The following is a 23,795-nucleotide window of genomic DNA, read 5'->3' on the forward strand; positions in this document are numbered from 1 at the left end:
GTTGGGAGATTCGCCCTCGGGGCACGGGATAGGTACCATGGAGCCAGTACCCCTCCGTGTCAGATCGGACCCAGCCCGCTTCATGCCACCCCCCCCTCCTTCCAGTCCACCCAGTCCACCTGTGCCGAGCTTTCAAGGCCTGTTCCCCCTCCTCGTATTCCCCCTTCCCAGCCCCCCCCCCCCATCTCTTAATCCTCCCTCTTACTGCACAACCGCCATGAAGCAGACCAAGAACGAAGTCCTGATCCAAGATGCTGCGTCCACCCTCGTACAGCTCGCCTCGAAGCCATCTCAAGATGAGTCCAGCCCCAGCGACCTGCTGGATATCGGACATCTCGAGAGAGAGACGGTCTCCCTGTTCGAGCAGCACGTTCTCGAGCCGTTCCTCCTTGAGTCGTGCAAGAATGTCAACGGTACCTCTCACATCGTCTTCGACGACGTTTTCAGCCACGTCAAGTGCATCAAGAAGTGTGGCTCGTTCCTGTGCAAAGCAGACAACTCCCAGCTCCTGGTCGGGGTGCCCTACGGCAGGACCGCAGTATCGCAGCTTGAGCAGGGATGTATGTACACCACCGTGTCCGGGGAATACCGCTTCTACGTACACAAGATCTCACATCAAGGTTCTCTAGGGATGCGGCCGACTCCCGTCGAAGATGGCGAGTGCTTGGATCCTCGGCGAATCACCCTGACCCTCAGCATAGACCACATGGATCAGAGTCTCAACGAGACGCGAGCAGTCGACAACTCCAAGACGATGAGCCTCGTGCTCTTCCGATCCATGAAGCTGCAGAACGGAGATAGGAAGCAGCTCCTGCAAATCAATGGCCCCTTGACGGGAGAGGAAGTGGATGACTTTCTCAAGCACTTCATGTCTGAGGTCATGATCACTCCCATCGAGTGGAAGGAAGGTTCTTCCATCTACGGCGTCACAGACTCCGTGCTGCTTCACGAGCAGGGGTGGGGGCTTGACACAAGCGTGCTCACCGAGCTGACGGACGCGAAGGTGCTCCAGAACTTTGCCATCGTGCTCAACGTTGACATCGAGTGCTCTTTCTCGACGCTTGACGAGGCCTGCTCAGTGTTCAGCTGTCTCCCGGCGGCAGAGCAGGCGCGAGCAAGCAGGAGGTTCTTAGACTGGATCGTCTCGAGTACTCAAGGGGGACGTAAGCACTGGCGGCGAAAGATTCTGGAAGACTTTGACGAAGCTGTTTTACAGCATGAGCTTGACATCAAGAACTCCAAGTTTCGCAGCACCATCCTCAAAGGCCTCGGTAAGCGCCAGACGGTAACTCTACACAGGACGGGGATCTTGCAGATGCAGATGGTGAGGAGGCCGCGGGAGCTGCGGGTAGCAGTGGCGCGGAAGCTGGTCGAGCTCCATCGGGCTGCGATGAGCAACGGATGTGGTCAGCCCTTGTTCGTGCCGCTCGCTTTGAGGCACAACCGATGCCTCAAGCGACGGATCTTGAGCAGCCCTGCGGCAGATCCAAGGGCGTCAGTCAAGGCCGAGAAACGACAGCAATGTCAAGCGGGCAGCGCTTTCAAGCTTCAGAACCTCGGACAAGCGTCGTCGGGGCTTCCGATATCAGCTCTGGTCTCTTCGGAGCCTTCAACTGAAGAGACTCGGAGCGCCAAACGCATGAAGTTCAGCTCTCAACCGCTCAACACCAGCATGCTGCATGCATGCCTCCTGCCGAAAGTATCGCAAGACCTGCAGGCAGCAGCAAGCTTGTGCAGCCCCATCACAGTTCCTCTCATGCTGCCGGGTTGGATCGAGCTCGTGCCGCGGCAGATGCTTCCCGTCTATACTTGGCAGCCGAGTCCAGCAGAGCTGGCAGAGTTGCTGGCTCAGGCTCAGAACGATCTGTTGCGGGCCTCAACGATGGACGGTTCTAAGCCTCCTGGCAACTGATCATCGGAATAGACTAGGCGGAATAATTGTGACTCGATTGCTCACTGAGTTAGAAAAGTGACCAATGATATCCGAATAATAAGTTGTGAGTTTGACGGTGAACGTCATTTCCTTGCCTCTATATTGATTCTTGCGCTTTTCAAGTGATGATAATGGTTCTCAGAAGCACTGGCACTCTCAGCCTACTAGTTTAAGTGCCGGGTGTTGCTACTCATCATGCTTTTATGTTTCACGTAGTGATGCATTACCGGGCCCGGCCGGGCCCGGTGCGGTGGCGGTCACGGGTGATTTGGCTTGTCAAAATGGGAGAAACAAGATGAAGAGAAGCGGGAAAATGAAGAAGCCGCCGCACAGGAGTTGGTGACGGGAGGGGGGGAGGGGGGTTGGTGAGAGAGAAGGGGAGAGAAGGGGAGAGAGGGGGAGAGAGATAGAGCAATAGAAGGGGAAAGCGAGGCAGGGAGGCAGGGAGGGAGGGGCTGGGAGGGAGAGTCGGAGGAGAAGGGTGTGGGGGGTGAAGGAAGATATGTCGGGGTATACGTTGGTCAACCCGTTGGTGTCCGAGCTGAAGAAGATGATGGAAGAGGAGGTGAATCTTAGCCTTTCTTGCTTCCACTCCTCACTTCCTCCCTCCTGCCCAGCGCTTCCGAGAGGCTCTTGCCTGTGTCGAGAAGGAGCTAAGTGAGCGCGTTGCAGCCCTTCTCCTCCTCGATGACTGCAGTATGGCAGATGCTGAGATCAGCAGGCACCTCAGGGCTGAGCTTCTTGCCCTACGATGCTCCTTGTACCAACATGCAGGAGGCAAGGGAGGAGGAGGAGGAGGAGGAGGATGAGGAGGAGGAGGCTTGTTTACTGACATCTCTTCCTGTTCTGCAGCTGAGCAGAAAGCACTTGCAGATGCTGATGAGTGCATCAAGCTGACGCCAGACGTGACGGGGGGATACCTGCTCAAGGGACAGATCCTGAGCTCCTTGAAGCAGTTCGGAGATGCGCTGAATGTAGTGAAGCTCGGCATGGCGAGATGCAAGGAGGTGGCTGAGTTGGAGGAGCTGCTATCGTCCATCCAAGGGAAGATGGAGTTCAGGGATGCCAAGACGTCGCTGGAGCGCGGAGATGCTAGAAAATCTATCCACATCCTCACTAAGTTGGTCCGACAGTCGGGGGAGCTTCCTGTTGACCTGTTCAAGGTCAAGCTGCAGAGAAGCAGGGCGTTTGTCAGCGAGAGAAAGTGGCAGGAGGCGCTGGAGGATGCGCGAGAATGTGTCCGACTGTGTCCGAGGGACACCCGTGCGTGGATGGTGAGGGAGCGAGTTGTAATGATGTTTCTGGTGCTGGTGCTGGTGCTGGTGCTGGTGCTGGTGCTGGTGCTGGTGCTGCTAATGCTGTTGATGATGGATGTGGTAATGGTGATATAGTGCAGATGATGATGGAAGAAGGGAAGGAAAGCAACGAAGAAGAAGAAGATGACATAAGTTTGCAGGCGCTCTCCACTGCATATGACGGGATGGGGAGGATGCAGGAGGCAAGAGCCGCCTACTACAAGTCTCTTGACTTTGGAAAGAAGGTGCGGCTGTAACAAGTCACGATGCGCCGAAGATGATTCACACAGGATGAGGGAGACATGTTCCTCAAGGAGTTTGATAAGATGGATAGACTCCACCAGCGGGTAAGTGAGGAAAGAGGAAGAGGGAGGAAAATGAGAGAAGGAGGAGAACAGTGCATGGAAGTTGGTAGGGAGGTTGTGGAGATGAAGTGCGAAAGGAGGAGGAGGAGGAGATGCAGGAGAAGGGAGAGAGGCACGGGAGTAGGTAGAATGCGAGAAGAAGGGAAGTATCCAGTGGATATTGTCAAAGTCTGAGCAGGTTGTTTTCCAGGGAAACGCCTTGTTTTATGACCACCAGTTCCACGATGCCGAAGTATGTTACACCGATGCCATCAAGTTGAACTTGTCGGTGAGATTCAATCTTCATCAAATCTGATTTCTCGTCAATACTGCTTCCAAGTTTTCATCTCCTTCTTTTTGCTTCACCTGTGTTTCTACTCCTGCTCGATTTGCTTTACTTTCCTCCTCGTGATCTTCGTTCCATGTCCTTTGTTGTTTGTTGTTTGTTGTTTGTTCTTGTTCTTCTTTGAAAGGCAAGTTTCTAGTTGTCGCCAGCGGATGCATGGGAAGAACACTTTCAAGGCAAAATCTCAGCCAAGAAACGACTGCAGAGGCTAGCAGAGTTGTATTCAAACAGAAGTGCATGTTATGTTGCAAGGAATGAGTTCAAAGCTGCAATCAGTGACGCGAAGGTATCATGTCGTTTCATGTCATTGAGGTCTGACATATAGTAGGAGTGCATGAAGATTGCTCCGACGTGGCCGAGAGCTCATTTCAGGTTGTTGAGAGGAGGAGGAGGAGGAATGAAGGGAGGGCGGAGCATGAGTGAAAAGGAAAGAGCAGAGAACACTCACATAAAGAAATGACATGTGATGTCGGCAGAAGGAGGAGGAGAGTCAAGATGCTAGGAGAGGAGAAAGAAGGACGGGAGAGAAGATGAGATTAGAGGAGAGAGGGGAGAGGAGGGAGGAGGGAGGAGGGAGGAGGGAGGAGGGAGGAGGGAGGAGAGTTCAGAAAAGAGGCTTTGACGTGTTCTGTTTGTCAGGCTCGGGTCTTCCTTGTTCGAGTCAGTCAAGCAGGCAAACTTAGCAGAGCTTTACATGCGGAGCGACACAGGTAGAGCAAGTGAGGGGGGAGCGACAGGGATAGAGAGGGAAGAGAGCCAGTTTGATGGGATGTGAGGAGAGGAGAGGAGAGGAGAGACGGAAAAGGGGAGAAAAAAGAGAGAGGAGGAGAGGGGAGGGGAGGGGAGGGGAGAAGAATCAGAGGGGAGAGGAATAGCGAAAAGGAGGACGTCTGAAGTGAACTGGCGCAGGAGATCTACGAGATCTGATCCGAGCAGAGCGAGCATTAAAGAAAGGATTTGAACTCGCTCCTCCTCCTGGCGACCAAGGTAGTAGCTTGAGGAGGAGAAGAGGAGGAGGAGGAGGAGAGTAAGGAGCAGGAGGAGAGCGAGGAGGAGGAGAAAGAGGAGGAGGAGAAAGAGGAGGAGAAAGAGGAGGAGAAAGAGGAGGAGGAGGACAGTACAGAGAGATACTGACTTCGTGTCTTCCTTCAGCTTGTCTCGACAAGTTGTCGGAGCTACAAGATTTCAAGGCTGCCACTCTTGAAGGAGCGGAGGAGGAAGAGATGAAAGCGCGCAAGGTCAGACCTCCTTCTCCCCTCTCTCTCCTCTCTGCTGATGCTCCCATTTCTTCCGCAGCTCTTTGCAGCATCAAACATGTCTGCTGCTGCTGCTCGCCTTGAAAACGTTGAGAGAAAAAACCTGATTATGCTTTTGCTTGCTCCTCCTGCTCCGCCTCGTTCTCCAATTCGTCCTTCTCCTCCTCCTGCTCTTGTTCTTGGCCTGCTGCACCTCTTTCTCCTGCTCTTCCTGTTGCTCCTGCTGTTGATCTTCTTCACCCCTCTTCCTCCGCTTCCTCCGCTTCTGATGACCAGAACTCAGTGTTGACTTTCTCCTGCTGCTCACTTAAATTTCCAGGCTCTCCACCTCACCGCCTGCGTGTACGGCAGAGACAGCAAGGAAGTGTTGGAAAGACTGCGGGACATCGCAGATCTGAACGACGTTGTTGGTGAGCATGGAAGAGGATAGGATGAGGATGAGGACGAGGATGAGGAGGGGGAAGAAGAAGAGGAGGAAGATTGGGAAACTAGTAGAAGTAGTAGAAGGAGGAGGAGGAAGAACGGGAGGGAGACCCGGTTGGGAAGGTGAGAACGAGATCCCGCAGGAAACTACGAGTCGACGATCCCCATCAGGACGAGGTTAATGCAAGAGAAGGTGAAGAGAGGAGGAGGAGGAGGAGGAGGAGGAGGAGGAGGTGTGGGGGGGGAGGGGGGAGAGGAGGAGGAGGAGGAGGAGAAGGAGGAGGAGGAGGAGGATGTGGGTACAACAAGAGATTGCTGCCACCTCAATTTGTTCTGAGCAGCCGATGAGCATGGTCAGAGCCCTTGACCTTGCGTTAGCCTACAAGGTGTTCTTTCCGCTCGTCCTCGTCCTCGTCCTCGTCCTCGTCCTCGTCCTCGTCCTGCTCTCCTCCTCCTCATTTTATCCGTCCCCGTTGCCCTGCTCCCGTTCAACAGTTTCTTCTTTTCCTCTTTCTTCCTCCTCTTCTCTCGTCTTCCCCAATCATCTAACATTATGAAGAATTGCAAACAATATGAATCAGCTGTGTTTGTCTACAAACAAGTTCTTCAAAACCTCAACACTCAGTGCGAGGTGAGGAGGGTGAATCTTGAATTCCTTTCCTCTTGCCTCCCCTCTTCGTCCTCCTGTTTCACCTGCTTCCCTGCTCCCTTGTATTCCTCTTCCTCTTCCTCTTCCTCTTCCTCTTCCTCTTCCTCTTCCTCTTCCTCTTCCTCTTTCTACTAATCGACTTCCTCGTCATCCTCTTCCTTCTCAGACTTTTCCTTCTCCACCTTCCCCAATCATTTTCGGTTTTGCAAGGCCACCATAGAAGAAGCGCTGGCCATGAACGAGATCGCGGGTTTTCCCATCTTCTCCTCCTCCTCCCTCCCTCAACGCGTGTCAGGATGCTATAGGGAGATGAATCAGCCGCAGCAGGCGTACCAAGTCTTGCAGCTTGTCAGTTGTTCTTTGAATGATTGTTTTCTCTGTGGTTCCTGACATGCTGGCGAGTTTCGCTGATACTGCATTCACTTGTCAAACTATTTCATCTCTTCCTTCCTTATTTGACTTTTCATCTTCTTCTCACATTATTCCATGATATCATCTTCTCCGAACATCACATCAACGCTCGTTTTCTTGGATGTATTCTTTTGACAATGTGATGTAATCCTAAGATGTCTTTCAACTGACGACGTGTTTCTCTTGTACCGCAACTTCTCTTCTCTTGTACCCTGATCCTCTTGCAGGCTGTTGAGCTCTCTAGAAGGCTTGGAGGAGACGTAAGAGGAGGGAGGAGGGAGGAGGGAGGAGGGAGGAGGGAGGAGGGAAGGAAGGGAGTACATCTAGGAGGAAAAGGAGGAGATATTAACTTTTCTTTGTCTCACATCAAACGTTTCTCAGCTCTCGTCTCTGTATGCCATGACGTTGCAGAATCTCCTGATAATTCTCAACATGATGGGAACGTGAGTCTGCTCTACTTGTCCTGCAGCTGATTCTCTTTCTTGTGTTCTCCCAGCCGCCAGTTTGAGGCTCAGGAGCTGAAGAAGAGAGCGTCAAAGTAAGCCTCCTGCTGCTGCTGCTGCTGCTGCTGCTGCTGCTGCTGCTGCTGCTGCTGCTGCTGCTGCTGTTCCTCCTTCTCCTCGTCCTTGTCCTCGTCCTCGTCCTCCTCCTCCTTGTGTTGAGCATCCTCTCAAAGCATTGCTACCTGTCCTCTGCATGACATTCCTGTCAGGCTCCTCCGCCACATGCCCGCAAAGGATGGGACTGAGAAGAGCGGCAATTCTCCTCCCCTCTGCTCTGCTCTGCTCTGCTCTGCTCTGCTCTGCTCTGCTCTGCTCCTCTCTCTTTTCTTCCCCTTTCCGTCCTGTCGTCAGACATGACTTGCCTCGCAGTCTTCTCGCTCAGCCTGGACATCTGGATGACTACTGAAGATGTCTTCAATGTCAACCGATGGCCCAACAGAGTCGTCAGGAATATGGTCCTTCATCCCTCAGCTGCTGCTGCTGCTGCTGCTGCTGCTGCGCTTGTTTCTCTTCTGCCTATCATTCCCATTTTCCTCCTCTTCCTCTTCCTCTTCCTCCTTCTTTCTGTCTCTGTCTTCTCAATCTCGCTACTTCTTCTTCTGCTCCCTTCCATCTCCCTCCTTCTTTCCCTTCTCCTCAACTCTGATCTTTGACGGGGTTGCAGCCTGTGGACCTTGACATGTCGAGTTTTGACATGAGGAGTTCGAAGAGTCTTGACGTAAGGAGTTCGAGAGGGAGTGAATCACATGTGACTAGAAGCGTTCATGAAGAAGGTTGTTGCATGCTCCTGCTCCTGCTCCTGCTCCTGCTCCTGCTCCTGCTCCTGCTCCTGCTCCTGCTCCTGCTCCTCACCCTTGTTTCTTTCACTGTCCTCATGATACCTACAGAGGCTCATCACAGCCTCCTCGACCTCAACCTCACTCCTCGTCTCGTCGATGACTCTGCCGTCCGTCGCCTCTCCGTCGCCAGTACCCCCCACACTCGCGACAAACTTGCTGCCAATCGCGAAGGTCTCCTCTACCTCCTTCTCTCTGCTCCGTGCTCCATGCCCCCTTCTCCCTGCCGCTCTTTCTGCTGCCTCTGCTCCATCCTCGTCTTTCATTCCTCAAGTCTTCCTCCTGCACTTCTTCTCTCTGGTCCTCACCTCTTCCTCTGCACGCAGACGGCTCGGTCAGAGGCATCACCCCAACTTTCGCTGCAGTCCATCGGGACGGCCAGAGCTCCGTCGCCACCTCCGTCGAGTCAGGGCGATCGCTCTCAAGGGTTGAGAAGGTACGAGGAGTGGCAAGAGAGCCTTGCTAATAGGGGGGGAGGAGGAAGAAGAGGAGGGGAAAGGAAGGAGTAGAAAGGATGATCGTAATGATGACGAGGAGAACGTGGTGGTGGTGGTGGTGGAGGAGGAGGAGGAGGACGAGGTGTGAGGAGGAGGAGAGGGGGGGGGGGAAGGAGGTGTATGGCTTGACTCGTGGGTAGATGCTGCAGGAAAGAGCAGCAAAGAGAGCAGTGGAGGAACAGCGGCGCGCAGAGACGCGTCCAGCCAACTACATTCGATGAGGGGGGGGTGCGTTTGGAGGAGGAGACGAGGAGGAGGCAACAAGGAGGGAGAAGGGGTTTGGAAGAATCGTATCATCATGTATATATCTTGTATGCCTGCAGCCTCCTCCTGCTCCTCAACTCCTGCTCCTTCTCCTTGCCTCTGGGTTCTCAGTTCGCTATCTTCATCGTTGGATCGCAGCAAGATCCCACACCATCTCAGTCGTAGACTTCCCCTGCCTTCAAGAACATCAGTGCTCAGCTTCATACTCTCCTCCTCCTCCTCCTCCTCTCCCTTCCTCCTATCCCTTCCTCCCTCACCTCGCTGTGAGGATCTCGACGCCAGTCTCTGTGACCAGGAAGGTGTGCTCAAACTGAGCAGACCTGAGAAGAAACAACTTGAGCACCCGGTATCCTCTTACTCCTCCTCCTCCTCACCTCTTTCCATCTCGTGTTACGGCTGTCCATCCATCCGGCCATGAGGTATCTTGCCAGTTCGATCCCAAGTTGATCATCGGCTCGATCTGATGTACAGCAACTTGCACGTCACCACCCGCACAACTGAAGACACATGCTGCTGCTGCTGCTGCTGCTGCTGCTGCTGCTGCTTGGACGCATCCTGCCTCTCAATCCTCTCACTCCCTCCTGGATCTCTTTCCCCCCTTCTCTCATCTTTCGCTCTCTCTCGCTACTTCGCAATTCACTCTCACCGTGAAGGTATGACCAGCCTTCATGATACCGACAGCCTTGTTCTTCTTGTAGTGAGGGATGTTTGGTGTCGTGTGGAAGAGGTTCCCAATACCGTGACCTGCAGGCAAAACGAATCAACTGAAGTTTTAACCGACCGACATCCCAAAAATCTAAAATCTCAGCGGAGGTCTAAAAACAGAAACAACACATAACCAGCTGCAAAGTCTCAACCAACTGGTAGGGACTTTCTCCTTCGTTCCTACTTCTCTTCTTGGCCCCTCTTCTTGCTGACTGCCTGCCTGCCTGCTTCTCACCGCAGTATCCTTTCACGACGGCACACCCGTTGGCAGCAGCAACGTGTGAGATTGTGGCGCCGAGATCGCGATACATGGTGCCAGGACGGATCATCTCGCATGCTGCCTGCAGCAGAATGTAAGAAGCAACTTTCTTCTGTTCTTCATCAGCATCTCTACAGTCACAATTGCAATCATCATCATCATCATCATCATCATCATCATCATCATCATCATCATCATCATCATCATCATCATCATCATCATCATCATCATCCCCTCCTCCTCCTCCTCCTCCTCCTCCATATCATCATCCTCTCCATGACAGAAATCACGGTCAACTTGCCTTCAAGCAGTCGTAGGCTGTCTTCACTAGCTTCACACTTTCTTCATCGCACTTCCCAATCAAATAGGTCTCGTTGAGATCTCCATGATACAGTTTGCCCTGTCGCAACCCGTCTCATTTCAACCCACTTTCCTGTCACAACGACATCTTCTACCTTGTACTCCACACAGACCGTCACGTCCAGGTTGACAATGTCTCCATCCTGCGAAAACTTCAACATGACGCTCCAAAAACACCAGTACCACCAGCCCCAACCCCAACCCCAACCCCAGTCCTCTCATTCTTTTCCTCCTCTACCTGGATGGGCCTGCAGTCTGGAATTCCATGGCAGATAACCTCATTGGGGCTAACGCAGACGGACTTGGGGAACTGATGGTAGTTCAAGGGGGAGGGGTAGCAGTTGCGTTCCATGCATGCCGCGTGAACGATGCGGTCGATCTCATCCCCTGTCACTCCAGCTCGGAGGAACCTTGCCGCAATGTCTAGCACCTCTCTTCCGAGCCTTCCAGCCAGTCTCATCCCCTCGATAGAGTCGCCCTCCTTCACGTCCACCAACGTGCTCCTCTTCGCCTCGATTTCTCCTAACGGGATCGACTTCTCCGCATAGTCCGGCTGGGCGATGTGAGGAGGGACCTTGACTTGAGGGGTGACGTACGCAGGACGGAGCGATCCCGTGAAGTCGTAGCCGCGGAAGATGGGCGGCATCTCGAGCCGCTTGTCCGCTGGCACCATGTCCACTAGGTAGGCAGTTTCGGTGAGAATCTTCTTGCACCACTCGTCGAAAGCTGCCTTGTCTCTCGCCTTCTCCTGCTGCTTCTTCTTCTTGGCATTCTTCTTCTTCTTCGCCTCCTCGCTTTCTTCTTTCCCCTCCTCGTTCTCATTCTCCGAGGGTTTGAACTCGCTGTTCGCGGTCTCCTGCATTATGAGGCCGTTTTCCTGCATGATCTTTTTGACCTTCTTCTCGGAGACTTCTAAGTTCTTGGTTTCCTTCAAGAAAGACCATACCCTCTTGATCCCAAAGTCAGGATGCTCCTCCTTGACCTCCCTGCAAGACAAGTTTCAGAAACCACGCCCCCCTCCAGTCGATCCGATTCCTCTACATGATCACTCCCAGGGCACGGGCATATCGAGCCGGACTTGCTCTCACGAGCTGCATCAACACATCGCATCCTCGTTCATCCCTCCTCTCACCTGATCGCTTGCAGCAGCGCCTCCCCTTCCATCGCCTGCTTCCCGTCGTCCTCCATGACTGCACGCGCGCCCACCAGCGGTAGCTGACCGTTACATTCCAGGGAAACCGTTTCACATTCTGTCCGTCAGTTACGTTTCTCGTTATTTGGCACTCTGTAGGTGTAACGTTAAAATAACGGTCATGTGATTAGTCAACGTGCGACTCTTGGCGGTGGGCATGCAGCGGTGAGTGTCTGTTGGGGGCGGAGGAGGGAGGAGGGAGGAGATGGAGGGAGAGGAGAGGAGAGGAGGGAGGGTAAACTCATCAGACAGGAGGGGAGAGACGAAGAGGATGGGAGAGGAAAGGAAGTTCTCCTTGGAGGTGAAGTGATTGATGGGATCCCAAAGGAGAGAAGGAAGTAGAAGATTTTGTGGAGACCCTTATCACGGCCAATTTTAGCAAGATGAGCAGAAGATTGAGTGAAGAACCTATGATAATGATGATGAAAGTTGTAGAAGTATGTTTGGGGTGCGGTTGCCATGGTTTGAAGTACAACACTTGCGTTTCTTACGGCAATCGACAGGATGTAAAGGAGATCGAAGGTTTTGTACTGGAACAGAACTTTTGGTGTGATAAATCCTTTGATCTGCATTGAAGATGGCAACGGGTCTTGACGACAACTTCGTGACCACCGACTACCGCCAACTGGCGTCATACCCCGTCCGCAGCACAGGAGGGTATGGAGGAGAGGACGTTCCCCTCATCTCGGGGCAGAATGGAGCTCCCGTGACCTTCACTCAAATCGAGCACGTTCCGACACAGTCCATCGGGAACCATCAACCATCTTTGATCCACATCGATGGCAAGGACGTGTGAGTATCTGCTCCTCCTCGACCAGGATGCTGCGTCTGACACCGCCTGTTGCAGTGATGTCCCCAAGTACGAGTTCCCGGGGTGGGTCCCTCCCACTGAGCTGAAGCTCGAGACCCTTGAGGCTGTGGACAAGAAGTCGTTGCATCATCCTTCGCGGGGAGTGTTGGGTGAGATCTATGCCACTGCCATCGCTGGCAACGACGTCACCTCTTCGGTCTTGTACATCGTCGGTGTCACCAGCACGCTTGCTGGGCAGTTGTCACCGATCTGCATGTTGCTTGCTGGATGTGTCTTGTACCTGTTCAAGGCCATCATCGGCGAGGTTGGTGTTCGAGGAGATAGTGTGTTCCATTCACGTTTCCTGACAGGCCGGGTCCGCGATTCCTCTGAATGGAGGCGCGTACAGTCTTCTTCTTAACACAACCACCAAGCCCATGGCTGCTCTTGCCGCATGTTTGACGCTCTTGTCGTACGTGGCGACGGCAGTAGTGAGTGCCACAGAGTGCATGACATACGCCTCCAACTTGGTTCCGGAGCTGGATGTCTACTGGGGCACCATCATCCTGCTGGCATTGGTGTGTATCTTGTGCATCCTGGGAATCACTGAGTGCGCCTTCCTTGCGGTTGGAGTTTTCATCGTGCATATCGCGTCCATGTGCTTCTTGATTGCTGTGGCCGCCACATTCATGGTGCAGAACCCCGAGATCATGGCAGCCAACCTGCGCGAGCCTCTCAAGTACGACTGGCCCCTGTCGCTCATCTTCGGCTTCTGCGTTGCCTTGCTCGGAGTCACGGGGTATGAAACTTCGGTCAACTACATCGAAGAGCAGCAGAAGGGCGTGTTCTTCAAGACTCTGTTCAACACTTGGCTGATCGTGTTCCTGATGAATCCAGCCCTCTCCATCGTCTGCATGGGGGTATTGGACCTCAACACCATCGAGTCGCATCACCGAGATGTTCTTGCCAAGGTGGCGTATGACGCTGGCGGGAAGTACTTTGGCCTGTGGATTGCAGCAGATGCATGCACGGTGTTGCTAGGATCGCTCATCACGGCCTTCGTTGGCATGACCGGAGTTGCGAGGAGGCTCGCACTCGATCGCTGCCTGCCGCAATTCCTTCTTGCTGAGAATAGATGGAGGAGGACCAATCATCTCATTCCCTTCACCTTCTTTGTGGTGTGCACCCTCCTCTTCGTGCTGCTCAACGGAAGCGTCAGGTCCCTGGCCAACGTCTACTCCCTGGCGTTCTTGTGTGTCATGAGCTTGTACGCCATCGGAACGATGATCCTCAAGTACAAGAGAGGATCGATCCGACGAGCGGTCAAGGCATCTTGGCCTACCTGCTTCGCTGCGCTGGCGTTCAGTGCCATTGCAATCCTCGGGAACGTCCTTCTGGCTCCGAACCACCTCATCTGGTTCATCATCTATTTCGGAATCGTCTCAGTTGTCATGCTGGGCATGTTTGAACGAGTTCGCGTGCTCAAGTGGTTTTTGTACGCTCTGTCACAGAGCCCTCAGTCATGGCAAGATCGCTTCGCCGGCGTCACGCAGATGGTGAGGAGAATTGAGTTGTTATTGACGCTACTTGTAGAATTCATCGACTAATCATGTCTCCGTGCAGGCGATGGACAAGATTCGGAGTCAGAAGGTTGCTTTCTTTGCAACCAGCGAGAACCTGGAGATCCTTTCGAAGGCTGTTGCTTACATCCAGAGCAATGAGCTGACTAAGTGGATCAAGGTATGTACCCCAATCTTGCTCCATGTGGAGCTGATAGACTTTTATTGCAGATCGTCTACCTTTATGAGGATCTCAACGACCCTGTTATCAAGCGATTGGCAGAGAATCTTCGTGTAAGTTCACAGCTGAACGCCTTTTGTCTCCGCTCCCTTTCCTCTACTCTTGTTACTACTCTCCTACAGCCTTTCCTTGCCTTTGCATTATCGCTTCCTGCCTCTTCTTTTCCGAATCTCATCGGCGGATCTTTCAGGTCATCGACCGCTGCTACCCTAAGATGGTCTTCGACCTCGTGCTGGTAAACCAGGACATGTCGCCCGAGGTTGTTGCTCAGATCTCTCTCCGTCTTGGTATCCCTCGTAACTTCATGTTCATCTCTTGCCCTCCTGAGGTGAACTCTTGTTTTCTTCTCCCTTGACCTGTAAGCTCATTGCCGTGACAGAACGTCGTGCTGGACATCGCGGAGTATGGAGGCCTTCGAATCATAACGCATTGAGAGGACAACAAGACGTCGTCATGGATTATTCTTACTCGTTCAAGAGCGTTTGGAAAACAATGCGAAAAAATTGAAATACACGATTCTTTCTCTGATTCGCATGTTATTGCCCGATGTGAAGGCATCGCGTGAGGATGTCAGGCTCCTAAGAAACCTTCTCTTGTCTTCACCAATCTGGCACATGAGTGACAAGACACTTGTTGGTTCAGCTTAATTGCATTTATCATGATCACCATTCGTGAGGAATTTGTGTTATCAGAGTGAAACTTATATCTGGGGTATCCTTCAATCAAAAAAGGCCTTGTTGAAACTCACGACTTCTGCATGAAGAAAACCAGCGCACCAACGATGACGGCAATTGCCGCAACCACCATGACAATCATCATGGCACCGCCGCCATCGCCCTTGGAGAAGTCCTTGTTCTCGACTCCGTACCTTCCTCTGAGCTGAGAAGCAGATAGAGAGTTGTCAGGTGCCGAGCCCCCTCGACCTACCGCACGCGAGTCATGCTCCTTCCCCTCTGCTCGCTGCTGTGTTACCGTAGCGCTGTCGAAGCTGGGAGGCACTCATCTCATCGTCCGCCATGTCTCTGGTGTTGGTTGTAGCCTATGAAGAACTCAGGGAGGAAGTTCTGAGCAAACTCAAAGGTTCAGATGAGATGACGATACAAGTAAGGAAGGAGAAAGTGATCATGACTCTAGAAAAGTTCCTTCAAGGAAACAAACGTTCCTCCATCTTCGATCTGCGCATTCCTATCCTGCCAAATTCACCTTTGCCTTACTCTCCCACACCTCTTTCTTCTCGAAGAACAACCACTATCTGGTCAGTCTGTGACGTCATCAAGAAGAGGCCAGCATTGGTTACCGAGAGTCTACCTGACATAACAACCTGAGGGAGAGACTATAGAGATGAGACTTTACTCCTGCCTCTCAACAATCTCCTCTTTCAGGTCGTTACCATCTTCTCACATAGGTGTCACTCTCATCTCAATCTGCCTTTACTCTTTCTCTCATCGACAGCCTCCTCTGCAAGTCAAATCCACATTGCTAGGCCCGTTTCTTGCCCTCCTTCCTCTCCCAGCACCCCTTTATTGCTGCACACACCTGTATCATCCGCTTCACTGACCACATTTCACACAAACCTCGAAACATGCAGCCACCATCTGCCTATTCATCACGTCTATACCTACTACCTAAACAAATGACACTGTCCCCCCGCTTCCGCTTTTGCACCGCTCGCCTTCGCCGTCACCGTCGCAATCCCCTGCCCCCCCCCCTTCCCCCCACTCTCATTCCTCTCCTCGCCTCTTCCTTCTTCCCCTCTCTTGTCTCCTCCCTCCTCCCTCTCCCTCTCCTTCTGCTCCCTCCTCCTTCCCTTGGCATCCACCAATTTCAGCTTCGTCGTCACGCATTGGTGGTGGGGACCCCACCAAATTGAATATCACCCCTCATCTCCACACCTCCATATCTCAAAAATTGCTATACCCCTACTAATATCCGTTAGGTACCATACTAAATGAGAGGTACTTTGAGTACCCCATCGACGGACTACCCTACTCAGACTCGATACCACCCAATAAAATGTCACAGACCCCTACTACTTCCCCTCACTTGTGGTGGGTGATACTCATCCCCCTCATTCCCCTCTACTGCCCCGAACATCTGCCCGATCATCCGGCTCGGCCCGAGTCAGTTCCCGGAGTCTGTTCCGGCATGATGCGGCAACTTGCCGGACTCAAGCACACTGCCATGTGACTCCGAGCCGCCGGGCCGCTGTGAGTCGGGCCGCCGGGCCGGGTATCCGGGCGGGTCGGCCTCAGTCTCGTCCAGCCCAATGGCGTACTGTACCGTACACCGACTCCGCCAAGCCGGGATAGACTCAGTGAGTCATCGGACTGAGAACGTCCTGTGAAAATAAATTTAATGGATTGCGAGCTCCCTTGATCGTAGGTTTGCCGGCTCAATAGAACATTTGAACTTCAGCTGAAATACTCAAAATCCTGAATTCAAATTTGAAATATTCTTCATTGTCATCTGAAAATCTAAATTCTGTACCCCTACATAATCCCAGCGATAACACCGGTAATCGAAAATGCCAGGACCCTCGTGATGCAGTACCCCTATGGCTTAGCGCTTTTGACACCCCTCCTTTTGCCACTCCCTGCCCCACGCGCCCCTACCCCTACCCCATGTCCCTTCAGGACTACCCCTACTTTGTCGAACCCCATGATTCCGATTTTATCCTGTTGGCAAGGGGTACGGTAGTGGCAAAATTCGGGGGGCTCCATTAAAAAGCTTCAATGTGAGGAGATTTTATATGTTGTAACTCATTATAAAACTCATATCCTTCTCTCTTGTCCCTTTTTTCCGCGTCATGATATTCAAGCGGGGGTCCTGCAGTCTTAACGTATCACCCTACCCACCCTATTCATCAACAATAGTACCCCTACCCCCTATAGTCTCCCGCTCCTTGCCCTCCCCTCCTGCATCCCTTGCTCCCTCCTACCCTCCCCACGCAGCACCCCCTTCTTACCTCCTCCCGCACTCAGTCGCCACCTCCTCCCACCTTCCTCCTCCCTCCGACTCGAAGCCAACCCCTCCTTGCTTCTCCTCTCCTCTTCTCTGCTCTCCGCACTTCACCGCTTGTCCTTCTATGCCCAAATAGCCCGCAGGGGGTGTCCCTTCTGCACCCTATTTGCAGTGAAGTTGCTCAGAAGCATAGCGGCAAATCGACGTGAATTGAACACCCTCAGCCTGCTGCATAGCAGACGCAAGAGATACCAGCTCGTCTCTCTGCCAGTCGTGCGAAACTGCAGCCCATTCTTGCGGTCAGGAGTTGTGGTGAAGGGGTGGCTGTCACGTGAGCCGGGAGAAGGATGATGGTCGATAGCAATCACACAGTGTGCGACAAGATGGATGTTGATGCTCCTCCCTCCTTCCTGGCCAACGAGATCGACCATGCCGACGAACCCGAGGCGCTGGTGATCGAGCCATGCGGAGATATCATGGAGTATGTGGTCGGGGACGCCAAAGATGATGCTTCCACGGCCACCGGCAAGCGGGCGAAGGAGGCAAACATCATAGAGCATACCAATGGCGAGGAGCACATGGATGTGAATGGGGCTGTGCCAGCTGGAGACGAGAAGACATCTTCGGACGAAGATGACAAGTCATCTCCTTGCGGCAAGCAAAGAAGCGAATCACAAGAGAAAGCAGAGAGGCAAACTGAAGCAGGTGAACATGATGATGATATCTAGACGTCTCATGCAGGGAAACGATTGACATGTCTTTCTCGTGCACAGCAGTGGATGCGAAGGATGCCCCAAGTGAAAGTCATTCATCAGATGCAGCCAACGCGTCAGTTGAGGTCCGTGCTTTGCGTGATGAGAGATTCTGTTGTGTACTGACCTTGGAGAAGGATGACGGCCCTCAAGAGCTGCATGAAAGTGCAGATGTCGATCAAGATTCTTCCAAGCAAGTCGAAGGACAAGCCAGAGCCAAACGTAGTGCCACAGACCCTCCTTCCCAAGGAAACCCGTCCTCTGGGGCTGATGATCAGGAACAAGACACCGGGAAAGCTGCTCAAGGAGAGCAAGGATCGCATGATAGTACTGAAAGGCAAGTCACCCAAGAAGATGTGGAAGAACAGACTCAGAACGATGGTAAAGAAGGGATGCTGAACAAGAAGGAATCTGCAGGTCTCACCAATGACAAGGATTCCTCCTCCCACTACGCTGGTGACTCCAAGAAGAATAGTTCGAACTCTGCGTCTGCTGTGACAGAGCATCCTGTACAAGATTCTGAACAAGTAGAGCAGAGGAAGAGCGAGTCCCCGAATGAGGAGGAATCGCCGAGGGCAGAGGAAGACACTATCTCTGAAGAGAAGGACGACGATGCGAATCCAGACGATGCTTCAGAGACTGCGTCAAAGACTGTGCAGAAGTCTTCTTCTCAATGCAAGAATGACAGGGACAATGCCGCGTCAAATCAAGGAGGCAGTCCGAACGACGATGAAGCCGACGATGCTGCAGAAGAGGAAGAGAAGATGGATGACAATCTGTCTCAGGAAGATCCGATGGACACTGAAGGATCGTTGGCTACCAACTCGCCCATGTTGAAGAGGGAAACATCATCCTTAAAGGATGAGGAGGAAGAGCGATCTGATACCGAGGCTTTGCAAAGCCAGGAGGAGCTGGGCGAGGCAGGGGTAAGAGCCTATCGTCTTGTTCCCCCCTCATGGCTGACATTTTATACAGAATGATTCTGGTAAACGAGAAAGGAGTTCAAGCCGCAGGTTCTTTTGTTTTTTCCTCTTGCTGTTGTTGCTGGGTTGCTGAAATGAATGCCAGGAACACTCGCCCACAGAATCGAAGAGACACGAAGTCAAGTGAGAAGAACCGAAAGAAGAGCAGGAAAGAAGCATCCACACCTTCAGCAGAGAATGATCAGACACAATTGGAAACGAGTGCAGAGCAATCGAATCAAGACGACGACAACAAGGCGAGTCAATCGACTGTTGGGGACGATGAGGTGAGCGAATGACATGGTTGGTGTTTCGTTGACTCGATCGCAGGAGAACCTTGTCAAAACTGCAAGGGATCAAGAGGACGATGACTCAAAGATTGGCATTGAAGCGAATGGATCTACTTCCATGAGCAAGTCGACCTGCCGGAGGAAGCGACCGCGAGCACTCGAGAAGCCTGATGTACCCGCTGTGATCGGCCCCAGAAGGAACGTTCTAACTGCTCAACTCAGGAGATGGGCGATCCAATCCCTTCACCAAAGTTTCCGTCGTGGGACCCTACCCGACCGCTGCCAACCTGGGTTCCCTCACTAGCGCCCGCTCCGACTAGTAGCTGACCATTGTTGCTACAGGCGTTGGACCTTGAGAACACAGAGATCACGGAGGAGGAGAAGCAGGCAGTGCCAGAGTTCTTCTGCGGTCGACCAATCAAGACCCCAGAGAGGTTAGTTGAATGAAAGGGAGGGAAAGGAGGGAGGAGCAGTTGCGAGGTGCAGAATGGGGGAGTTGACGCCTATTTCAGGTATTTGGATATCAGGAAACATTTGCAGCGCCTGTGGTTGTCGCAGAAGCCAAGATATCTGAAGAAATCAAGGTTTGTGGGAAGCCCTCTCGTTTGCTCGTGACCTTCTCCCTTGTGTTTTGCTTCCCCGACTCGTTCCTGACTGGTTCCTCGTCCCCTTCCCTCCTCGTCCCCTCTCCCCCTCTCCCCCAGTCTTGTATAATGACCTTTTATCCTTCAGCTGTCTGGGCATCAAGGGAGACGTGAACGCAATCGGAAGAGTTCACGCTTACCTGGAGGTCAGCTCTTGACGCCCCTTCCCTTGTCCATAACGCGAGCTTGACAGACTATCGGAGTGATCAATGTTGGGCACATCAGCGCGCAGATGGAGAAGGAAGCATCGGCAGCAAACAGAAAAGACTCTTCGAGGAGAGATCGACCGAAACAAGTGAGAGGAGTCTTGCGGTCTCTTGTGAGGCACAAAGGTGACTTGAAGGCTGTACAGTCAAGCAAGAATCGGAACGCGCGTAAGGACAAGGATCGTTCCGATGACCAGGTGAGTTGCCTCGCACGTGCCCCCGTCTCCCTTAACCCTCATCAGGCCCGTGATCGAAACAACGAAGCCGAAGTGAATCCCGACTCCTTCCAGCGCCTCCTCAACAACGTGAGAGCCAACACGCGTCCTCATACCCCAAAACACCTCTCTCCCCATCGTCCCATCCGTTTTTCTTGGTCTGCTGACGCCACGTGCAGGCATGTTGTCGCGAAGAGCATTCGTTCGACTCCCTGCTAGAGAAGGAACGTCGCAAGAAGAAGGTCTCCTCCTGAGAGTCACCAACTCCCTCCTCCTCCTCTGACACAGAGAGCCAGAATCGAACCGAGGCCTGGCTGACATCGAGCTCAAGTGTGGACCAGGTCTTGAAGCTCACACCGAATGTGTTTCCTCCTCCTTTTTCTGCGCTCCTGTGATGTTCGTTTCATTTCCTCACTTGCCCTCCTGCCTATCCTCATCTCCTTTCCTCATCTTCTCTCACTGCACGTTTTCGATGCTCACCTGCTCAACAGAATGGAGGATACCAAGGAGGATCTGGAGTCTGTGTCCTCATGTTGTCACCGGGCGAAGTCAATCAGGTCAGTACAACAATCTGCTCGGCTCTGCTCTGCTCTGCTCTGCTCGCCTTCCTCTCTCCTCTCACTATTGCTCATGTCACCTTCTGTTCTCAGAGATTCCGAGTTATGGAGGCTCTTCATCAGCAGCAGATGGAAACGAAGAAGAAGGTTCAGGTACCTCCTCCTCCTCCTCCTCTTCCTCTGATTTTTTCTTTTCTCCAGCGAAACACCCAATGTCGTCCGGGGGTGAAACCAAATCACTCGAGCGAACGAGTAGAGGAGGTTGAGGGTGAGAAGAAGGTTACCTGTCTCCTAGTTCTGATGTTGTGTCAAAGGTGACACTGTGGAGGAAGTTTCTTCAAGACAACCACACGAGGTTGTTGCTCTACCTCAGTCTTGATGACTTTAGTTTCTTTCTTTCTCATCGACCTCCCCTGCTTCCCCCCCATCGCTCCTGTGCGATGTCCTATCTGAACTTCCCATGTCGGCGATTTTCCCGTCTTCCCTGCTTGCTTCTCTTTCTTGCCTCCCTCTACCTCGTTTTGACCTTCTGCAGATTCTGGCTTCATTGGATCACACGACTCTTAAGAAGTATCGGCGGCAATTCCGCCTCGACATGCCCCTGCAGGTCATCCAGCTCTCTCTCCCTCCCTCCCCTCCCTCCCCTCCCTCCCCTCCCTCTTCTGCCTCCACCCTCTCTCCCTCCTCTCCCTCCTCTCCCTCGGAACTTGTTTGCTGACGCTTTCAGCAGGCGCCTCGTGAAGAGCTTGCCGAGGTGGTGGCGACCCACTTCTCCTCCAACAGGGTCCCAGCAGAGCATGTGAGGATCTGACGAGTCTCCTGCTGCTCACCACTCACCCGCCCTGGCTCAGATGACAATCATGAAGTTCCTTGAAGTCGTGAAGAAGAGAAAAGTAGGACAGAAGGGAGGGGGAGGGAGGGAGGCTGACTAGAGTTGGCAGGGGGGAGGAGCCGCTATCATCAACACCCTAGAGAACAAGCGAGCGATGCAGCGAGCCCTGGTGAGTCGATGTGGAGGTGAAGTAGCTTCCTGTGCTCAAACTTGCTTCAGCAGCAAGAGGAGGACCGCCCTGAAACATCGACCGAGGAAGAGAGTGAAGTTTACACCATAGAGATGGTGGGCCATTTGGACCCATTCCTCTTCCCCCGTCTCTCCTCCTCTTGTTCCTCGTCCTCCCCATCCTCCTCTGCTGACACCCTTCTCGCAGGATGGTCAGCGTATCGAGTTCAACCTCGGAGCGAAGGTGGGAGCGGCAGCAAGGGACTCACTTCTCCTCACCTTCACTCGCAGGTCACTGTCCTCTATGATGACGGCGAGTGGTACCCGGGCGAGATCTGCTCCTACACCGAAACAACTGGGAAATTTCGCTTCAAGCTTACTGAGGTATCCTCCTTCCTTGGCTCCCCGCCCCCCTTTCTTGAGACTTACTGACTCCCGTCCTCTACTACCCGACTGCTTCCTCCCGGCCCCCCCCCCCCACCCATGAGATGTCTGACTCCCGTCCTCTACTACCTGACTGCTTCCTCCCCACACACACACCCATGAGATGTCTGACTCCCGTTCTTCTTACTACCGACTGCTTCCTCCGGCCCCCCCATCCATGAGATGTCTGCAGGTGATCAAGAGCGCTTCAGACGCGAACCCGAACGCGATCGTGCCTGGAGGACCTCCGGTGAAGGTCTGACGGCAGCCCTGCCATGCTCCCTCTCACCCCCTTGCAGTCTCGAGCGGAGAAGGAGGTGGAGAAGGAGGAGGCGGCCAAGGCTGCGGCACTCGCGTCGTCAGGCATGCAGTCTCCCGGTGGGCCAGGAGGTTTGGGTCAAGCTGCAGGAGCTTCCAACGGTAGCAACGCGGGTGGCAGCGCCGTGTGGCAATAGAAGTGTATTGAATAGCGTAAAGTCAATGAATGCTGTTGTCTGTCCTGTCCTCCTCCCTTTCTCCAGGCTCCTCTCTCCTCGCCCCTCCTGCAAGCTCTCTTCCTTGTCTTCTCTCAAGCTCTCTTCCATCTCTTCTCTCAAGGCTCGCGCTGCCTTCGGATGACTCATGTCGACTCACTTCAAACTTTCTCGTCCTCTTCGTCTTGTCTTGTCCATGCCGTTCCCTTGCGGCTGGCCGAGTAGAAGGTGGAGCCATAGAAGGCTTGACGGGAGGAGAGCTCGTAGGGAAGATCGTCGTTACCGGGCTTGAGCACGAGGGATTGAATGCCTGCATTGCGGAGCACGTTGCTCTTGAGCAGCCCTGCCTCAGAGAGGTTGTTCATGGACAGGTCGAGCACTTTCATCTTCCTCAGTTTGTTGATGGCCTTGGGGAGATCGACGATCAGGTTCTCGTTGAGGTACAGCTCTCGCATGTGTGAGCATTTGGAGATGGAGTTTGGAATTTCTGCTATCCTGTTTCCTGTCAAGACAAGCACCTGAATCTTGAGCTCTGAGCTTTCAAACTCAGGCAAAGTCTTGATGCTATTGTGTGACAAGACAATGATTGTCACGCTCTTCAAGCTCCAGATCCCTGAGGGAAGAGCGTGAATGTCGTTGTTGTTGAGAATGAGGGAGGAAAGAGCTGCAAGATGCTGCGTCGCTTCCGGTATGATCACAATCTGATTGTGTCCAACCCTGAGGGTCTGCAGGCTCTTGACCAGGGGAGTCTCCTGTATCTGTGAAGGACCGGCTCCTCGCTTCTTGGTGAAGAGAAAATCCATGGCGTCCAGCTGGTTGGCCGAGACTCTGAGGACGTTGACTGAGATCTGTTGTAGGCTTGCAGGAAGAGATCGGAGCCAGTTGCTGCAGCAGTGAAGCTCTTGCAGAGACGTCATCAGGTCGATCTGGGGAGGAAGCGAGGTGAGTTTGTTCCCATCTAGAAAGACCTTGGTGATCTGACTGAGAACGCTGGCAGGGAGGACTGACAGACGCAGTTTCAGCACTTGATGACTGTAGCCCCTGTCCCGCACATCGATAGTCTTTGTGAAGACTGATGCTGCGATCCCCATAATGAAGTGATCAAGGGTTTGATGAGACGAGCATGCTTTTGTTCTTATCGTACCTCCTGAAGTTATGTCCAGAGTTGAAATGCAATCACTTAGAATGTCTTCCTGTGTTTGATCTGATCCCTAAGATGGGATAAAGAGCGTCTTCGAACGAGTAATGACATCTGCCAACACAATTCAAAATTCTGCCTGAGATGGAGTTTGAGATATCAGACTCCTTCTTGCTTTCTCTGTCAAATTGCAAATCGTTTCAAGAAAACTTCAACTCTCGTTCTCTCATCATCCTAGTCTTTCAAGCATACTCTTCCTCTTCCCTCCTCTTGCTTCACACATGTGAAACATCATACGCTCCTCCCCCTCC

At 53.0% G+C, this 23,795-nt stretch overlaps 7 protein-coding genes across 7 annotated transcripts; 4 read left to right on the forward strand and 3 right to left on the reverse strand.

Moving 5' to 3' along the window:
- Window positions 1-217: 217 nt before the first annotated feature.
- On the forward strand, window positions 218-1,912 carry GUITHDRAFT_116604 (hypothetical protein; the record flags this gene model as incomplete). Its single annotated transcript, XM_005824113.1, has 1 exon — window positions 218-1,912. One exon carries the CDS (start codon window positions 218-220, stop codon window positions 1,910-1,912), a length of 1,695 nt encoding a protein of 564 aa, XP_005824170.1.
- Window positions 1,913-2,435: 523 nt separating this feature from the next.
- GUITHDRAFT_145151 (hypothetical protein) lies at window positions 2,436-4,057 on the forward strand (the record flags this gene model as incomplete). The annotated part of the gene is made up of 7 exons (XM_005824114.1): window positions 2,436-2,498; window positions 2,551-2,590; window positions 2,786-3,309; window positions 3,390-3,473; window positions 3,519-3,575; window positions 3,772-3,861; window positions 4,046-4,057. 7 exons carry the CDS (start codon window positions 2,436-2,438, stop codon window positions 4,055-4,057), a joined length of 870 nt encoding a protein of 289 aa, XP_005824171.1.
- Window positions 4,058-8,878: 4,821 nt separating this feature from the next.
- On the reverse strand, window positions 8,879-10,754 carry GUITHDRAFT_158610 (hypothetical protein; the record flags this gene model as incomplete). The annotated part of the gene is made up of 8 exons (XM_005824115.1): window positions 8,879-8,933; window positions 9,015-9,077; window positions 9,132-9,217; window positions 9,404-9,501; window positions 9,698-9,803; window positions 10,023-10,121; window positions 10,177-10,224; window positions 10,320-10,754. The coding sequence occupies 8 exons, from the start codon at window positions 10,752-10,754 to the stop codon at window positions 8,879-8,881; spliced, it is 990 nt and encodes a 329-aa protein (XP_005824172.1).
- Window positions 10,755-12,038: 1,284 nt separating this feature from the next.
- Window positions 12,039-14,402, forward strand: GUITHDRAFT_89741 (hypothetical protein). The gene is made up of 7 exons (XM_005824116.1): window positions 12,039-12,065; window positions 12,121-12,388; window positions 12,435-13,619; window positions 13,687-13,803; window positions 13,854-13,916; window positions 14,054-14,191; window positions 14,243-14,402. Exons 2-7 carry the CDS (start codon window positions 12,338-12,340, stop codon window positions 14,294-14,296), a joined length of 1,608 nt encoding a protein of 535 aa, XP_005824173.1. The 5' UTR covers window positions 12,039-12,065; window positions 12,121-12,337; the 3' UTR covers window positions 14,297-14,402.
- Window positions 14,403-14,607: 205 nt separating this feature from the next.
- On the reverse strand, window positions 14,608-15,178 carry GUITHDRAFT_116608 (hypothetical protein; the record flags this gene model as incomplete). Its single annotated transcript, XM_005824117.1, has 4 exons — window positions 14,608-14,786; window positions 14,836-14,902; window positions 15,067-15,111; window positions 15,161-15,178. 4 exons carry the CDS (start codon window positions 15,176-15,178, stop codon window positions 14,608-14,610), a joined length of 309 nt encoding a protein of 102 aa, XP_005824174.1.
- A 2,029-nt stretch (window positions 15,179-17,207) lies between these two features.
- Window positions 17,208-22,135, forward strand: GUITHDRAFT_145154 (hypothetical protein; the record flags this gene model as incomplete). The annotated part of the gene is made up of 24 exons (XM_005824118.1): window positions 17,208-17,529; window positions 17,566-17,662; window positions 17,714-17,957; window positions 18,011-18,502; window positions 18,552-18,589; window positions 18,645-18,825; window positions 18,869-19,000; window positions 19,171-19,262; window positions 19,341-19,412; window positions 19,561-19,618; window positions 19,666-19,767; window positions 19,825-19,875; window positions 19,921-19,983; window positions 20,073-20,135; window positions 20,385-20,450; window positions 20,544-20,603; window positions 20,652-20,729; window positions 20,986-21,057; window positions 21,181-21,249; window positions 21,392-21,451; window positions 21,502-21,567; window positions 21,659-21,694; window positions 21,742-21,834; window positions 22,067-22,135. 24 exons carry the CDS (start codon window positions 17,208-17,210, stop codon window positions 22,133-22,135), a joined length of 2,676 nt encoding a protein of 891 aa, XP_005824175.1.
- Window positions 22,136-22,696: 561 nt separating this feature from the next.
- On the reverse strand, window positions 22,697-23,347 carry GUITHDRAFT_53481 (hypothetical protein; the record flags this gene model as incomplete). Its single annotated transcript, XM_005824119.1, has 2 exons — window positions 22,697-23,080; window positions 23,189-23,347. Coding segments are annotated over 2 exons (543 nt in total), but the record flags the coding sequence as incomplete, so codon positions are not given.
- Window positions 23,348-23,795: the final 448 nt, after the last annotated feature.

This window comes from Guillardia theta (assembly GCF_000315625.1).
Source record: "Guillardia theta CCMP2712 unplaced genomic scaffold GUITHscaffold_98, whole genome shotgun sequence".
NCBI classification, from domain to species: Eukaryota; class Cryptophyceae; order Pyrenomonadales; family Geminigeraceae; genus Guillardia; species Guillardia theta.

What these genes read in the sequence shown, in the direction of transcription:
- GUITHDRAFT_89741 (XM_005824116.1), top strand. Translation starts at nt 12,338, where the DNA reads ATGTTGCTTGCTGGATGTGTCTTGTACCTGTTCAAGGCCATCATCGGC. An exon ending in TCAAGGCCATCATCGGCGAG is followed by an intron (nt 12,389 to 12,434) that starts GTTGGTGTTCGA and finishes GTTTCCTGACAG; the next exon opens with GCCGGGTCCGCGATTCCTCT. An exon ending in TCGCCGGCGTCACGCAGATG is followed by an intron (nt 13,620 to 13,686) that starts GTGAGGAGAATT and finishes GTCTCCGTGCAG; the next exon opens with GCGATGGACAAGATTCGGAG.